At 48.1% G+C, this 18,297-nt stretch overlaps 1 protein-coding gene across 1 annotated transcript in view; it reads right to left on the bottom strand.

Annotated features, from left to right (window-relative positions):
- LOC117887585 (zinc finger protein 13-like) overlaps nucleotides 1-18,297 on the bottom strand; it is a 28,200-nt gene extending 9,903 nt beyond the window's left edge. The window contains exons 1-5 of the mRNA XM_034790229.1: nucleotides 17,322-18,297; nucleotides 16,632-16,728; nucleotides 13,255-13,381; nucleotides 9,079-9,192; nucleotides 8,072-8,714 (exon numbers count right to left, since the gene is read on the bottom strand). Coding sequence (XP_034646120.1) covers nucleotides 8,072-8,714; nucleotides 9,079-9,192; nucleotides 13,255-13,381; nucleotides 16,632-16,728; nucleotides 17,322-17,359 — 1,019 coding nt within the window. The 5' untranslated portion in view covers nucleotides 17,360-18,297. The remainder of the gene's footprint in view (nucleotides 1-8,071; nucleotides 8,715-9,078; nucleotides 9,193-13,254; nucleotides 13,382-16,631; nucleotides 16,729-17,321) is intronic.

Raw genomic sequence — 18,297 nt, forward strand, 5'->3', positions numbered from 1 at the left:
AACAACAAGGAGTCTGGTGGCACCTTAAAGACTAACAGATTTATTTGGGCATAAGCTTTCGTGAGTTAAAACCTCACTTCTTCGGATGCATCCGAAGAATCCGAAGAAGTGAGGTTTTAACTCACGAAAGCTTATGCCCAAATAAATCTGTTAGTCTTTAAGGTGCCACCAGACTCCTTGTTGTTTTTGTAGATACAGACTAACACGGCTACCCCCTGATACTTGTTCCACCTTGTATTTAGCTGTGATGCTCCCAAGTTCATTCTCTGCCCTGAAGAAGAGCTTCTGGGTGAGCCCGAAAGCTTGTCTCTCTCTCACTCCCCTTGGCTCTTCAGAGAAACACACGCATTTTGGAAGCACAAATATTTCTGCAGCAGCTGAATGCCCAGAAGCCTCTTGTCCCACAGACATCTGGAGCCCGTGTGAGTCACTTTGCGCAGATGACAAATGCATTGGGGGGGGGGGGCGCTGAGTCTTCCCAGGGATCTATCCCATTAGTTACAGGGAAGGGGGTTGGTGTGGAAATGTTTATACCAACCCAACCAGGCCAAGTCACTTTAGACCGGACACGTTTGACACAGCAAACCCATCCCTATCCGCACTGGAATACTGGGGAGTTTTCCCCAGCCCTGCAGAGCGCAAGTGGCCCTCCTGGCTTGTCTAGGGGGCCAGATTTTTAAAATACAAAACCCCCAAGACTCCCCCTCCCTGGGATTTCTCTCATCGAGCAGCTTCCCAGGGGCCATTGGTGCAAAGTCACTTTCCTGCCCGGTGTAACGACGCAAACAGCTCACACCGGCCCCAGCCCTTCCCCCGGGTCTCTCCCCTCACCTGCAGGCTCCGGCTCAGGGGCTGGTGGCGGCAGAGCCCGGGGCTGCCTCAGGGGCTGGTTCCAGCCCCCGCAGAAAGTCCCCCCGGCTGGGTACAGAGCGGGGTTAGTGCAGGTCTGTCCCCGCACAGACCCGCTGGGGATCAGCAGCGGCTCAGCCCGGGCTCCCAGTCACAACAAGGGAAGGAAGCAGCAGCAACAACTTGACCCAGGAAATTCAGCAGAGCCAGAGAGCAAGGAAACGAGTCCAACTTCTCCTCTTTTAACAGTGGGCCCTCTGGTGGCAGCAACTAACAAAACGAACCAGAGCCGGTGTAACGACACAAACAGCTCCACACCGGAGCTAAACCTCCTGGACTAGTCTAACCAAAACGGCAGCCCTAAACAAGACAGAGACAGGCAGCGAACTGGTCTACACACAGAAATTGCACTGAATTAACTCACAGGGCTTGTCTGGAGGGGAAATTAAATCCACTTGGCTACAGGTGTGAATTTAAAGCACATTAAACCCCTTTATGACTATGGTCATTCACAGAGAAGGATGCTTCATTTACTTCCTGTGCAGACAAGTTCTACATTGAATTCCAAATAGGTTTAGGCCAGGGCTTGTCTCCATGGGGAAGCTTTGCATTGATTCATCCATTACATGGCCAGGAGGGACAATTGTGATTGCCTAGTCCCACCTCCTCTATAACACAAGCCATAGAACTTCCTTGAATTAATTCCTGCATGAACTAGTTCATATGGTTTCCAAAAATATCCAATCTTGATTTAAAAATTAGTAAGTTTTTCCACTAGTTAATAACCCTCAGTATTAAACAATTGCACCTTATTTCTTGTCTGCATTTGGCTTCAACTTCCAGACATTAGAACTTGTTTATAGAATCATAGAATATTAGGGTTGGAAGAGACCTCAGGAGGTCATCTAGTCCAACCCCCTGCTCAAAGCAGGACCAATCCCCAACTAAATCATCCCAGCCAGGGCTTTGTCAAGCCAGGCCTTAAAAACCTCTAAGAATGGAGATTCCACCACCTCCCTAGGTAACCCATTACAGTGCTTCACCACCCTCCTAGTGAAATAATGTTTCCTAATATCCAACCTAGACTTCCCCCACTGCAACTTGAGACCATTGCTTCCTGTTCTGTCATCTGCCACCACTGAGAACAGCCGAGCTCCATCCTCTTTGGAACCCCTCTTCAGGTAGTTGAAGGCTGCTATCAAATCCCCACTCACTCTTCTCTTTTGCAGATTAAATAACCCCAGTTCCCTCAGCCTCTTCTCGTAAATCATGTGCCCCAGCCTTCTAATCATTTTCGTTGCCCTCCGCTGGACTCTTTCCAATTTGTCCACATCCCTTATGTAGTCGGGGGACCAAAACTGGATGCAATATTCCGGGTGTGGCCTCACCAGTGCCGAATAGAGGGGAATAATCACTTCCCTCAATCTGCGGGCAATGCTCCTACTAATACATCCCAATATGCTGTTGGCCTTCTTGGCAACAAGGGCACACTGCTTGGTGTCATCTGCGAACTTGCTGAGGGTACAATTAATCCCATCATCCAGATCATTAATAAAGATGTTGAACAAAACCGGCCCCAGGACCGACCCTGGGGGCACTCCGCTTGATACCGGCTGCCAGCTAGACTGAGCCATTGATCACTACCCATTGAGCCCGACAATCTAGCCAGCTTTCTATCCACCTTATAGTCCATTCATCCAGCCCATACTTCTTTAACTTGCTGGCAAGACCGTGGTAGACCATATCAAAAGCTCTGCCAAAGTCAAGATATATCACATCCATTGCTTTCCCCATATCCACAGAGCCAGTTATCTCATCACAGAAGGCAATCAGGTTGGTCAGGCATGACTTGCCTTTGGTGAATCCATGCTGACTGTTCCTGATCACCTTCCTCTCCTCCAAGTGCTTCAAAATGGATTCTTTGAGGACTTGCTCCATGATTTAGCTGGGGACTGAAGTGAGGCTGACAGGTCTGTAGTTCTCCGGGTTCTCTTTCTTCCCTTTTTTAAATATGGGCACGTTTGCCTTTTTCCAATCATCTGCGACCTTCCCCGATTGCCATGAATTTTCAAAGATAATGGCCAATGGCTGTGCAATCACATCAGCCAACTGCCTCAGCACCCTTGGATGCATTAGATCTGGACCCATGGTGCAGATCTTGTGCATGTCCAGCTTTTCTAAATAGTCCTTAACCTGTTCTTTCACCACTGAGGGCTGTTCACCTCCTCCCCATACTGCGTTGCCCAGTGCAGCAGTCTGGGAGCTGATCTTGTCTGTGAAGACCGAGGCAAAAAAAGCATTGAGTACTTCAGCTTTTTCTACATCATGTGTCACTAGGTTGCCTCTCCCATTCAGTAAGGGTCCCACACTTTCCCTGACCTTCTTCTTGTTGCTAACATACCTGTAGAAACCCTTCTTGTTACCCTTCACATCCCTTGCTAGCTGTAACTCCAGTTGTGCCTTGGCCTTCCTGATTACACCTGTGCATGCTCTAGCAATATTTTTATACTCCTCCCTAGTCATCTGTCAACATTTCTACTTCTTGTGAGCTTCCTTTCTGAGTTTAAGCTCACGAAGATTTCACTGTTAAGCCAAGCTGGTCACCTGCCATATTTGCTATTCTTTCTGCACTTCAGGATGGTTTGTTCCTGCACCCTCACTAAGGCTTCTTTAAAATACAGCCAGCTCTCCTGGACTCCTTTCCCACTCATAATAGCCTCCCAGGGGATCATGCCCATCAGTTCCCTAAGGGAGTCAAAGTCTGGTTTTCTGAAGTCCAGGATATGTATTTTGCTACTCTCCTTTCTTCCTTTTGTCAGGATCCTGAACTCAACCATCTCATGGTCACTGCTGCCTAGGTTGCCACCCACTTCTACTTCTATTTCCCCTACCAATTCTTCCCTGTTTGTAAGCAGCAGGTCAAGAGGAGCACAGCCCCTAGTTGGTTCCTCCAGCACTTGTACCAGAAAGTTGTCCCGAACACTCTTTAAAAACTTCCTGGATTGTCTGTGCATTGCATTTATGCCTTTGTTCACCACAATGAAGAGCCCTCCTGTATCACACTTCTGTTGTCCACATAGGTACCTATAGACTATGAGCAAGACACCCCTTCCCTTTGCAAAGCAAAATCGACCCCAGGAGCTCACTCTGTCACTGTACATCTTGTTTTCCAGTCCTTTAATCATTCTCTGAACACAATAGTGTCCAGCAATGGTCCAGCCACAGCCAAATACAGAGGTAACATAACCTCCCTATTCTTCCTGGATATTCTCATTTATGCATCCAAGGCTTGCATTAGCCCTTTTGGCCACAGAATTGCCCTGGGAGCTCAGGTTCAGCTGATTATCCACCAGTCCCTCAAGTCTTTTTTTTTTTTTTTTTTTTTTTTATTAAGAGTCCCTGCTTCGCACAATAGAGTGCCCAATCCTGCAAGTGTGGCCTACATTCTTTGTTTCTAGATTCATAACTCTACATTTGACCATATTAAACCATAAATTGTTTGTTTGCGCCCAGCTCACCAAGCGACTCAGACTGCTCTGTCAGCAACCTGTCTCCTTCGTGATTTACCCCCCACCCACACACACACTCTGTGCAATCTGCAAACTTTATGGGTGATACTTTTAGGTTTTCTTCCAGCTTGCTGATAAAAATGTGAAATAGTGTAAGGCCAAGAACCGATCCCTGCAGGGTCCCACTATACACACACCCGCTCAGGGAAGGTTCCTCATTTACAATTCTGAGACCTGTCTGTTAGCCAGTTTTTAATCCATTTGTTTTGTGCCATACTGTTTTGTTTTAATCATTCCAGTTTCTCTTGCAAAGTAAACCTGGGTGTGAATTTAGAGGACAAGGACTATTTCACATTAACTCCCCATGTGGTTAACAATGAAATTGTCAACACAGAGAGCTATTATAGAGTAACTATTCCCACCTTGAACAAGCCCTTAGTTTATATTAGTGCAACCCCTTCGTAATCTGTAGCAATTTAGCTGTGTGTAAACTAAGCCAGAGAAATGTGATGCAGGGCTCCTAGCAGCCTCTCTTTGGCTTGGCTCCCATGTCCCTTTTATTGTCAGGATTCTCCAGACAACCCCCGTCTTACTGGACTCCCACCTCCAGAAAGCTCCTTATATCCATTCCCTCCCACCACAATCCCAAGACAGCTAGGTTCTCAAGGCTCCCATTAAGGAGCCCTCAGCCTGGCTGGAAGGAAGGTCCTGCATGGCAAGGTTTTCTCATCACACTTCTGGGAGTGCCCAAGACTAGTATAGATCCAGAGCTGGAGGGGTGTGGGATGAGAGATGTGGCTGGGTGAGCGCTTTCCCCGTGAGATGAAAAGTTAGAGGGACAGTGGAACTAGTACCTAGGAGTCCTGCCTCTCAGTCACCCCCTGGGTGCCTGAGAATGAAGTTACTTGTCTCCCACCCAGGCTGAGGAGTGGTTTCCTCAGCTAGGGCCTGATTGAATGTCACATACACCCTGCAAAGATCCTCAAGGAGATGCTCCTTTGTCCCCCTGCAAAACCCCTGACCAGTCCCTTCACATACACAGTAAGGAGGCAGATGCCTTTGCAGTTCCCAAGTGTAGACCCACACATGACCTGAGTGGATCCAGCAGGAGGAACTCAAGGGCTGGGGACCTGCACTAAGTGCCTAGGGGTATCCGCCCTCCTTGGTCCTGCCACAACACCGTCACAAGGGAACAAAGAGCAGTATGGTGTGAAAACCGGGGTGCAAGCAGGACCAAGAACTGGAATTTGGGGGGGAGGGACAGCAGGGGAGGGGAAGGCCATAAGAAGAGGCTGCAGCAGCCAAGGTAGGAGGTGGCCAAGATGTAGAGGAGCATTTTAGCCCAGAGGTGGGTGGGTGGGTCTGTGTGTGTGAAGTATAGGCACAATGAAAGAAAAGCCAGCATACAAGGGGAGAAAAGGAGCTGGGTGTCACTGTAATGAGAACAGCAGAATATACAAGTGAAGAGAAGAACTGGTGGGCAGTGGGAGGGGAAAGAGGAAATCAGACTGCAAACCATTTCTAAATATGCAAATTTTATTCATCAGAGGAGGCATGATGAAAAGTGACCTCAGGACGGTTCTGGGAGAGGGAATAAAGGGTTCTCCTGAAAGAGGCTCTGTACAGCAAAGAAACAATAACCTTGTTCACCACATCCCATGACCAGCATGTTCTCACAGGCACAGCTTCTCTGCATCCTAGTCAGCAAAAGCTGTAGTCCTCCATGAGGACAATGAGAAGTTCTGAGTGGCAGTGACCGTGACCAACAGCCATTCTGAAAGTAGATATTCAGAGGAATCAGAATAATTGCTCTTACTGAAATAACTTAGGTATTTCCTCAAATAAATATAAGCCAAAGTCCTCCCCTCCCCCCCTCTGCAGATTTCATTTGTTGCAAACTCCAAAGTACACACAGAGAAGGACTTTAAAGTTGATCTCTAATTTCTCTGGAAGATTCCCAGTTAGGTAGAGCCCCACGTTATTCATTAGTTACCCCTTTAGTTCACTGTGCTCTGATGTGGTCTCAACTGAACATCAGAAACAGCAAACTGGTTAGGGCTGCAACTCTGAATTCGGAGAGAAGAGTTTATTTGACAGCTTCAGGGATTGTCTGATCACTACAGACTAACTGCAGTCTCTGCGCTGCCTGGCACAAAGTACCTTCCCTTGTTCTCTTCATGCCACCCACAGTTACTGTGCAGTAATGAGCTATAACCAACTAGCGTAGAGTGTTCTCCAGTCTCAGCTCCTTATCATTGGCTGATTCAAATCCCTCTGCCCACTCACCATCTTCCTTTTGCTCAAAAACATTGTTTCCTCTACACTTCATCCATACATATCACATGGAAGTGACAGGAGGAGAACAACCTGGGTGTACTGGTTGATCACAGAATGACTATGACCCACCCATGTGACTTGGAAAAGGCTAATGCCTCAGGTGAGGTATTTCCAGTAGAGACAGGGAAGTGTTTGTACCCTTATACAAGACACTGGTGAGACCTCATCTGGAATACTGTGTGCTATTCTGGTCTCCCCTGTTTAAGAAAGATGAATTGAAACTGGAGCAGGTGCAGACAAGGGTGGCTAGGATGATCTGAGGAATGGAAAACCTACCTTATGAGAAGAGATTCAGAGAGCTCGGCTTGTTTAGCCTAACCCAATGAAGGCTGAGGGGAGATAGGATTGCTCTCTATAAATACATTAGAGGACTAAACACCAGGGAGGAAGAGGAGTTATTTAAGTTAAGCGCCAATGTGGCCAGAAGAAAATAGATATAAACTGGTCCTCAACAAATTTAGGCTTGAAATTAGATGAAGACTAACAACCAGAGGAGTGAAGTTCTCAAACAGCCTTCCAAGTGGGGGTAAAAAAACCTAAATGGCTTCAAGACTGAACTTGATAAGTTTATGGAGGGGATGGTCTGATGAACCTGCCTACAATGCAATGTCACCAGTCTGTGACTGCTAGCAGCAAATATCTCCAACAGCCTGTGATGGGACACTAGATGGGGAGGATGGACTTATTACAGAGAATTCTTCCCCAGGTGTCTGGCTGGTGGGCCTTACCCACATGCTCAGGGTCAAACTGATTACCCTATTTAGAGTCAGAAAGGAATTTTCCCCCCGGGCCAGATTGGCAGAGACCCTGGGAGGGTTTTGCCTTCCTCTGCAGCATGGGGCACGGGTCACTTGCAGATTTAAAACTAGTGTAAATGGTGGATTCTCTGTAACTTGAAGTCTTTAAATCATGATTTGAGGATTTCAGTAACTCAGCCAGAGGTTAGGGGACTGTTAGAAGGGTGGTTCTGTGGCCTGCAATATGCAGGAGGTCAGACTAGGTGATCATGATGGTCCCTTCTGACCTTAAAGTCTGAGTCTTAGTCCTCAGCATTTGAACTCCCTGGTTTCCTCCCAAAGTCTACAAGGGAAGGGCCTCTGGGACACCCACCCCACCTGAAATAGCTCCAATAAGGGGGAAGAGGGCAGCCCAAGACCCAGCAGTGATGTAGAGAGATCTCTGGTGGGAGAAAGGTGGCTTAGTTCAAGGAATTGGTTAATGGAAAGGGATTTGAGTCCAGGGAGAGGAGTTGCTAGGGGAGCTAGGTTCTTCTTTCCTCTACCCCACCCTGGCTGGCAAGAGGCAGAGGGGCCTGGCAGTGCAGCAATGAGGAAAAACTGATCGGGGCTTCTCCTCCTCTGCTTGGGGTTTGCTACTGGAGGCAGAGCCAGAGATTCACTGAGCAGACCAGAGGCACCTGCAGCTGCCCCCTGACCCCAGAGAGAGGTAGCTGGATACTCAAGGAATTGGGAAATGTGGGATTTGCTCTAGCCAACAGAGGGAATTTAGAGAGTTTCTTCTTCCTATGGCATCTCTGATGTCCAACGAGGCGCGTGCTGCTATTGAAGCTTTTCTCGCATTCGTCGCACTTGAAGGGTCTCTGTCCCGTGTGGATCCTCTCATGTACAATCAGGTGCGAGCTCTGACCGAAGCTTTTCCTACAGATGGGGCATTCATAGGGTCTCTCCCCCGTGTGGGTTCTCTGGTGTCGAGTGAGGTGTGAGTTGCAGCTGAAGATTTTCCCACAGTACTGGCATATTTTCTGCGTCTCTCCGGCCTGCTGGACTGTGGTTTTGTGGACGTCTCTGGAAACGCCCTCATGGGGAGTGGATTTGCTCTGTCCCTTCCCTGAGTGCTTTTCCTTCTGCTCCTTTGATCCAAGCTGACTCCCACCAGCTTCTCCCTGTGCGGGAGCATCACCTATGGATCTTCCCAATAGCAACCCATGCAACTCCACTTGTTTAGGGGCTTTCTGTGGGGGATTCTCCTCCTCGTTCTCACTCACCGTCCAGTCACCTGCTGGGACAGGGAGAGAATCCAGACACGAGTCATTTTCTATGCTGGGGAAAGGGTGAAACAAGCCTAAATAGCTGTTGGGAAACTGAAATATTAGGATGCAAAGCTCACTAAACCCATCCCCCAATGAGATGGAAAAATGGGACCAATTTTGCATCTGCATCCCATGAGAACATTCAGCCGGAAGTGAGCACTGCCAGGTGTCAGGACGGGGGGGAAAGCCATGTGATATGTCTGCCATGAGGCTACAGCACCTGCTGGGCATAGTCTTGACCTGGGTGAGATAAGGGAAAACTAGGGGAGCTCCTGGGACCTCTGTTGGAATCCCAGATGGATGCTTTATAAGTCAGTTTAACCAAATCCTCACCCGTGCGGGCACCTTTTAGGATCCTGCTTTCCTCAGAGTCCTGGAGATCTGGGACCCACGGCTCTTCCCCTTGTTCCAGCTGTGAGATCATGTCAGGTTTGGAAATCAGAAATCCTGCTCCAGGGAAGATAAAGTGAATTATCAATGTGGGGTAACAAAGATTCAAATGTACATTCTAGCCCATTCAAAACAGTAAAATCCTTCTGACGTCTTTCCAAGCCACTGGATGCCCAGTTAAATGCTCCTCCATTAGCAATCTCTACTTTGAGCAAATCTCTGGAAGAGGGGGTTCCTATTTAATAGTCTACCAACCAGGACAGAATCCCTTCCAGAATTTCCCTCCACTATAACCTGGCCTGTCCCATCTCCTTATGGCTGTGGACAAACCATGGGCCTTGCAGGGTATTGCAAGCTAATGAGCGGCAAAGAGTTCCAAAGGTGGAGGGTTCCAACAGAGAATGCCCTGCCAGCAGCTCTTTCTCTTGTACAAATGGGGCTCCAGTTTAGGCCCCCCACTGTCTGCAATCCTGACTCTATAGCCCAGGGAAAGCTTCTCTCTTAGGGAGCCAGGTCCCAGGCCATCTCTGCTTGGATCAAGTCTTCAAGCCAGACATGCATCAAAAGAGGTTCACAAAATACTGAGAAGGTAGCTTTATGTCCCAGAAAGAGGAGACTCCAGCCACAGTGGAAGGCAGCCTGTAGCCACTTCTGACTGACAGAGATGGGCTCAGACATGGTGAGAAAGTCCTAGGGAAGTCGGGACCAAGGAGCATGAGCTAGTGGGATTCAGCACAGTAAGGAAGAGAAGGGAACAGAATGCAACCATTCAGGGGGATTAGATGTCAGAAAAAGCACATTTGTGGAATTCAGATCTCCAGTGAGTGCAGAGGCAGTGGGAGGCAGTTCTGGAGAAAGCTGGGGCGTTAGTCTGCTCCCCAATGACAGCCTCTAAATATTAAGGTCTTGCAGCAGCAAGACTAGTTAAGGTTGCATCAGAATTTTCTGTTTGACAGGGTCTGTACCTCAGTGTTGCATCTTTTTTTGTAAATATGCCATAGGGAATTTGTATGGAACCATCTCCACTGTGTATTTTGTATTTGCATGTTGGAGGTCGGGTGGGGTGAAATGAATGAAATTTGGGAAAGCTAAACACCAGAAAAGCCTGTTTCCCCCAGGGCACATTTGCTACCCAAGTCACTAGGACCCTAGTTGTCATGACAGCTGCCAGGGCAACCTGTTACCTCTGATGACCATAACTTCATTAAAAAGAAGGGTCCCAGGAGGAGCAGTAATGAAAGCACACTGGCTCTGGAGGAGTTCCTGCCATGTCACCTGGGGTAAGTTACACTGTTTCTTTCCAAAGGGTAATTGTTGGTTACTCTCCTCAACAAAAGAGTTACATGAAAGTAAGATACAAAAATTACAGCTCTTTCATGTACATTGTTCATATCAATGGTTCTCAATCTATTTACCACTGTGGGCCACATATGTGGCTCTATGTGTTACGTGGACCACACACACACACACACACACACACACACACACACACACACACACACACACACACACACACACACACCCCTTAGGATGTCACATGGTCTGCAGCTGTGTGCTGACTGGGTCACAGGTTGAGAAGCACCAGTTTACATGCTTTTACTACTGGGGGAGGAGGGGGGGGATGGCTCTCTGAATAGTTACCTCTTATCTTCCTACTTTCTTACAGATAGGGGTTCCTACTCAGTTTTCTGTTTTTGTTTTGAGGCAAGTCATTTAGAAGTTGCAGTAAATATAGAGTAGGATTTAATCTAGTTACTTTCAATATATTGCACAACATAGCATGGAGTAATGAAATATGGAGCTCCACAAGGATAATGCCAATACAATGCACTGAAGACAATAAAGGTGTACATTCATTACTATTTAAATTGCATATAAGTACACTTGGCCGAACTTGATTCTTTTTTTAAAATATAATTTCAAAGGATAATATCACTGTATTTTTAAGCATATATTTTTCAATTAATCCATTTAAATTTTCACAGTTGCCAGAAATTGCGTGGGCAACAGACAAATGATGACAGTAAATATGGATATTCAGAAAGTTAAAGCTTTATAACTGTTAAAACACACACTGTCATGTGTCAAAATATACAAACACTAAAATTCTCAAGCAGCATTCTTACTTTGCCTATCTCCCATTGATTTTTTTTGTGTGTCAGTTTGTGCGTACAGTGAAAACATTTGCCAGCATTTACTGGTAAAAAAAAAAAAAAAAAAAAAAAAAAAAAAAAAAAAAAAAAAAATCTAATCCTTCCAAGCCTACACTTAAAAAAAAATAGAAAGAAAATCTAAGTATTTTTTAATTTCCTCAAGTTTAACATTAGTGAAGGTTGCTCACATCAATAAATTAAAACATAAAAATTTAGGAAATACAAAAATGAAGGATTCAGAGAATCAAAAAGTTGCAAAATGCCAAGAGTGAGCAATGCCCATGCAACCTTAATTTGCCCTCCTTGTGCTTGTGCATGTGCATTATAATAATATAGGATCATGTAACTAAAGACTAACTTATTTAAACCAGGTCCCCTGGTTCATTTGGTGCACAGGCCACTTCTGCTCTGGGAATGAATCTCAGTTTTGTAGGGAAGGAATGTTGTCTGCCTCATTCACTGCAGAATGCTAGAAGATTTGATGTGAATGAGGCAGAGGATTGCAGAAGAGAATAGATGGTTTTGTAATTAGGGTGGTCAAATGCCACCTGGAGACGTGGAGTTCTATCCCTGCTTCGGTCACAAAGTTTGTGTGTTGCTGGGCAAGTCACTTCCAAATCTTTTCCCTTTTGCATGTTAAAGGCTGTACCATAATGCACATGCAGAAGGGGCCTGCATTTAGTGGCCCAAATGAACATTGCTCAGGCATTTCCTAACATCAGAACATTTGCCTTTGCAACTTTTTGATCCCTAACTTTGTATTTCCTAATCATTTAGTTAACTGATGGAAGCAACCTTAGCTAATGTTGTGCCAAGTTATTTGCGATGTATTGTGGGAACGTTCCGGAGCCCCAGGTCAGAGAGGAAGGCTCCTTTGCCACAAGTGCTGTACAGGCTAACACCACTGCCCCTGCCCTAGAGAATGTAAAGCCTAGGGGGGGAAAAGGAGAGTCCCTTAGGAGGGGCTGGCTGAAAGATCCAGAGGTTAAGTAAACCCATGCTGGAAAACTGGAGGAAAGTGAACAAGGCTATTCAAGGTCAGACAGGGCTGCAGGGAAGAGAGTAAATGAGTTCCCACAGCCTGTAATGGGGGAGGTGCTCCTGGCATGTGCAGCATGGGAGCAGGTGTTGGGACCCTGCATGGAGCCACTGGCTGAACCCTGGTCACTCACTAGGGCTGGGGCAGCTTGGTAGTTCCCTCCTGGCTATAAGGGAAGTGGGAGTGGGGAGAGAGAACTGGGAGGCAGGGGGTCCTGGAGGGAGGCACTGGGAATGGCCAAGCTGTGAGGGGAGCTCAGGCTAAGGTTTCTGTGTTAGAAATAAAGCCAAACCCAGGAGAGGGGAGCTTAGATGCTGGACTCAGACTTGGCTGAGGACAGTTGGGACTCACCCTGGCTATACAGCCAAAAGGATTAGAGGGACCTAGGAGGGATTTTGTGTCAAGTTACTGGGGGAAAAGATCCCCTAGTGGGGGAGGACAAGTCAGAAAGGGGAGGAAATGGATACCACAAATGGACGAGAGGCTGAACTGCTTTAAAGAAATTTGTCTCCAACCAGAGAAATCAAGACGGGGAGCATGAAAAATTGGAGAGAGAGGAAGAATCTGGAGAAATCCCGTGGCAAGATAATGCAGCGGGAGGGGGGAAAACAAACAGTCTCAGCAGGGGCAGAAGCCCCATCCCTCCAGACATTTAGGACTTAGGCCTGGATGCTGAAATCAACACAACCCTGCCTTCCTCCAAGGTGGAGGGACAGGATGAGACCCGAGGAGGCTGTTCTATCCTCAATTCCCATTAATCCACAGAAGGGTATGTAGGAGACACTCCCCCTCACATGGGTTCTGGGGCTGATCACACTGACACGCAAGGAACTAGAGAAGACCCCCCCAAGCAGAAGCCAGCCTGGGTGCTTCAGAGAGACCTCCTCAGCCCCCAAACTTGACACCTGCAGGGATGGGAATCCTTACCCAGTGAGGTCACATTCTCATAGTTCTCCTGCATGACGTCCCTGTAGAAGGTTCGCTGACCAGGGTTCAGCAGAGCCCATTCCTCATCAGTGAAATACACAGCCACATCCTCGAAGGTCACCGGCATCTATATCAACAACAACAACAACCCCCCACTTAAAACCTGCTATCTCAGCAACAACCCCAACTCAGTCACAGGCAGGGCTGGAAAAAAAATCCCCCTTGGCCCCAAAGAGCAGACATTTTCCCTGCCAAGCAAGGGGAATTTCTACAGAATTAAAGCTCTCATCATAAAGGACAAGAAGTTCCTGGCCTGTCTGGCTCAGAAGATGAATTCAAATGGGGCACGGATGCTGCCGCATTTCCTCCCGATAGGCAGTTTTGGCCCCTTTGTGCTGCTCAGCACTTGTAGCAGCAGAACAAAACCTCATCCATTTCAGAGTCATTCTACACAGCCTGGGAGCAGCTAAGAAACTCACCAGCATCGCATGAATTTCTGTCTGCTCCTGCTATTCTGTTCAATACATTAGACACACCCTTCTAGGGGCTGGTCTGCAAGAAGGTAATAGTCTACTACTGCCACTAGTTAGTGGCTGACCCATGAGAAGTTAGCTAACTATTACTGCCCCAGCAAACGGTATTACTTCTTTAGCTTGAGTGGTAGAAGTCCATGCTGTGGTTTACCAGACCCACATACATACTAGCGAAAGGTGGATCTGAAAGTAGCATAAGAACAGCCATACTGGGTCAGACCAAAAGTCCATCTAGCCCAGTATCCTGTCTTCCAACAGTGGCCAACGCCAGGTGCCCCAGTAGGAATGAAGAGAACAGATAAGCATCCAGTGATCCATTCCTTGTCGCCCATTCCCAGCTTCTGGCAAACAGAGGCTAGGGACACTTGAAAGCATGATTTTGCATCTCTGCCCATCCTGGCTAATAGCCATTGATGGATCTATCCTCCATGAACTTATCTAGTTCTTTTTTAACCCTGTTATAGTCTTGGCCTTCACATCCTCTGGCAAAGAGTTCCACAGACTGTGCATTGTGTTTTGTTTGTTTTAAACCTGCTGCCTATTAATTTCATTTGGTGACCCCTAGTTCGTGTGTTATGAGGAGTAAATAACACTTCCTTATTTACCTTTTCCGCACCAGTCATGATTTTATAGACCTCTATCCAGTGGTGAGCTGGAGCTGGTTCGCACCAGTTCATGGGAACCGGTTGTAAAATTTAGAAGCCCTTTTTTAGAACTGGTTGTCCCGTGCAGGACAACTGGTTCTAAAAGGGCTTCTAAATTTAACAACTGGTAAGTTGAAGTGACCAAAAGTGGTGCCTTAGGCGCCGACCCCGTGGGTGCTCCAGATCCCCGCCCCGCCCCCAGCACGCCACCACGCCCCCCCCCCCCCCGAACCCCCCCCCCTGCTTCCCCCCCCCCCCCCCCCCCCCGCTTCCCACAAATCAGCTGTTTGTGCAGGAAGCCTGCGAGGGCGGAGAAGCAAGCAGTGGCTTTCCGCTCAGGCCCAGGGAGGCGGAGGCAGAGCGGATGTGAGGTCCACCTGTGCCACAGCAGGTAACCGGGGGGGGGAGGGAGGAGGGGGAGAGGGAAGGCACGCAGGGGAACCGCTCCCCACCCCAGCTCACCTCCGCTCCGCCTCCCTGGGCCTGAGCACAAAGCCGCTGCTTGCTTCTCAGCCCTCCCAGGCTTCCCCCGTGAACAGCTGATTCGCGGGAAGTGTGTGTGTGGGGGGCTGCGAGCTTGGCCTGACCCGGTGCTCCAGGCGCTCCGCAGCGGTGGCGTGGCCCAGCTCCAGCCGAGTGGTGCGGCTGTAGCGCCACCAGCCACCTTGGTAACGGGGCGGGGGGGAGAAGGGGGTTGGATAGAGGGCTGGGGAGTTCGGGGGGGTGGTCAGGGCAGTCAGAGGGCAGGGAACAGGGGGGTTGAATGGGGGCAAGGGTCCCGGGGGAGCAGTCAGGAAGGAGGGGGTTGGATGGGGCAGGAGTCCCGGAGGGGCAGGGGCAGCCCATGAACTCCTTGTGGGGTGAGGAGGGAACCAGTTCAGATTTTGGCAGCTCATCACTGCCTCTATCATATCTCCCCTTAGTCGTCTCTTTTCCAAGCTGAAAAGTCCCAGTCTTATTCATCTCTCCCTATATGGCCGCCATTCCATACCTCTAATCATTTTTGTTGCCTTTTTCTGAACCTTTTCCAACTCCAATATATCTTTTTTGAGATGGGGCAACCACATCTGCATGCAGTATTCAAGATGTGGGTGTACCATGGATTTATATAGAGGCAATAGGATATTTTCTGTCTTATTATCTATCCTTTTCTTAATGATTCCCAACATTCTGTTCACTTTTTTGACTGCCATTGAGTGGATGTTTTCAGAGAACTATCCACGAGGACTCCAAGATCTCTTTCTTGAGTGGTTTAGCATCTAATTTAGACCCCATCATTTTATATGTATAGTTGGGATTATGTTTTCCAATGTGCATTACCAACGTATTTAGTGTAATTAAAAATCTTGGTAAAGCCCATTCAAGCCCACAGTGTGTGGAGCTGGAGCTTCCAATATTGCGGTCTCAGTGCAGCTGATCTTCCCTAGCACAGAAAAAGGTTTCAGAGAACCAGGAATTTTCCCCTGGGCAGCAGCACAAATTTTTGCAGCACTCCAAAAGCTTAAAAAAAGAATGCTCTTCCCAACCAGTCTAGAGGATAAAAAATGATTCAGCCTTCTCCTTAAAGCTGCCACGCTGCCTTCCCCAGTCTGCCCAGAGGCAGCCATCTCTGCTGGTCAATTCCAGGCTGCTCTTCAGAGCTCTGGGGGCGTTTGTGAAACTGATCAGAAACTCTCCTGCTGCTGCTGCCCACTGTGAAACTCAGCAGTAGCAGAGGCTGCACAGGAGTTATTCATTGAGGGTGGGGGCAACGGGAAGCTCCTGGGGAGTAGCGTAACAGTCTGAAGCAGTCTGTGTGGGGATCTCTATCGCATTGCAACTAGATAGGGGTTCCATCTCCTGTCTGTCGCTAAGCACAGTCCATTGACAGCATCCCAGTAAGAATTCCAGCAATCTCAGTGGCTTAATGTAGGGAGATGGGATCTCTTCCCTGGTCTCATTGGTGCTCCCCCTCATCAGTTTGCTGGCTAGTCACCTCAGGGCTGTGGCTAGCAGGAGTCAGATACATTTTTCAGTGCCAGGTGAAGTGACTAGTTTCCTGTTCCACAGATGGGCAGAGTAGACATTCCCCCTCAGTTTTAAGAAGTGCCAGCAGATTTTTCACACCCTGTCCACACCTCCTATTCCCTCCCTCTGTGCATTTCCTTCCCCACCTGCCCCTCTCCAGGACAAACCCTTCAGCTTCCTGGAAATCCCCTACCTCAATGAGCTGTGCTGCATCCTGCACCAGCTGTGCAGAAGCCATTTCTCTGCTCAGTCTCCTGATCTGGAGCGAAATGTGGATGCAATTCTTCAGCCTGTCAGGGTGAGAAGGGCGATGGAGCAGGGTCCATATGGGGCGTTAATCCATTTCACACCCCGATTCCCCCCAGGCTCTTTCCCTGGACCCTGCAATGTTGGGGAAAAGGTCACTTCATTACAGCGCAGACCTGGCCCCTCCCACAGGACTAAACCCACCAGGACATTTTCAAACCCTCCCAGTAATTAACTAACAAAATCAAATCTCTGAAGCAAACTCTAGGAAAGAGCAGAATCAAGGATACGCTTTGGGGGAATCCCCCAACACTGTCCCCAGGGCAGGACATTCCCCCAGCAGCGCGGAGACCAGGCAGAGGCAGGAGCTGGCTTTTCCTCTCTCTGCTGCTCAATGCAAATTATGTTTCCTCCAAACCCAGAAATTCCTGCAGTTTCAAGACAGCGAGCAGGAAATCCTGAGGGGATTTGGTAACAACATTCGAGGAGTTGCGGTTAAAGCAAAGGAGTGCTAGGTGGATGGAGGACCTAGAGGATTCTTGAAATTTCTATCCCCCCCCTGCACAGAATAGAAAGCCACCACTTTCCTACTTCAGAGACAGTCCTGGGGGAAGCAACCCTCCCAAAGGATGTTTACCTGGAGCTTTTGGGACTCCATGGGGTGAAAGCCTCCATGGGAACCGGAGAGGTGTTGTGATAATTGGGCCTACAAATTTACCCTAGTTGTGAGCTCACCTGTAAAAAGTGAGTGAAAGTTAATGAACCATGACAGTGACCAATAACAAATATTAATGGGGAAAAGGTGCAAAAGGGAGACAGACGGACAGACTGCATTAGTCCAAAGAACAAAACGGCCTCCTGATATTACTCAAGGACTCTGTTAAGATCGTGCTTGGTAAACAAGAAAAGTGAGAGACCAGAAATAAATGAACCAAAATTGGTGTATTGAAAATTAGACTAGCCCATCCACTCACTATTTTAGCCACCGGGTGGGCCTATCTATCATTTCCTTTGGGGGTCCATAAAAGAAAAGGCTTTGGGGAGAAGTGCAAGCACACAATGGCTGACTGAAAGAAGAGGAAGGAGCAAGCTACACCATCGTATTTCCTGGGTTCCACCAATACATCCCTGGGCCATCTCCATGAGTCTAAGAGATGGCCCGACCCAGGCCAGGCCAAGAGAGAGCCCCAGCTGACATCAGTTCTGCCTAAATCCCAAACTTCTCCCCTCCCCAAGAAAAAGATTTTTTTAAGCTAAGAAGATATGAGTGTGTTGGAGACACACAGATATTTTGAAGCAGAAATATCCCCCCCAAAACCTGAATGTTCAGGAGCCACTCACTAGAGCCACCAAATCAGATTAGAAAAACACCCAGGGCCCCAATCCTTCTCACAGATCCATGTGGGTCTTTTCAGGGGGTGTCACGATATTCACGAGAAAGGGGGTCATATGGAAACTTTCACACAAAGACACCAAGTGGCTTAAGACCCAGCACATCTGATGGATCAAACACATTCCAGTCAGAATTTTAATACCGGTGAGACTTTCCCCAACATCGTGGAGTTTGAAGGGACCCCCTCAGCAAAGAATAAATCCCAGTGCTCCCCCCTCTG

This window comes from Trachemys scripta, chromosome 14, assembly GCF_013100865.1.
Source record: "Trachemys scripta elegans isolate TJP31775 chromosome 14, CAS_Tse_1.0, whole genome shotgun sequence".
Classification (NCBI taxonomy): domain Eukaryota; kingdom Metazoa; phylum Chordata; order Testudines; family Emydidae; genus Trachemys; species Trachemys scripta.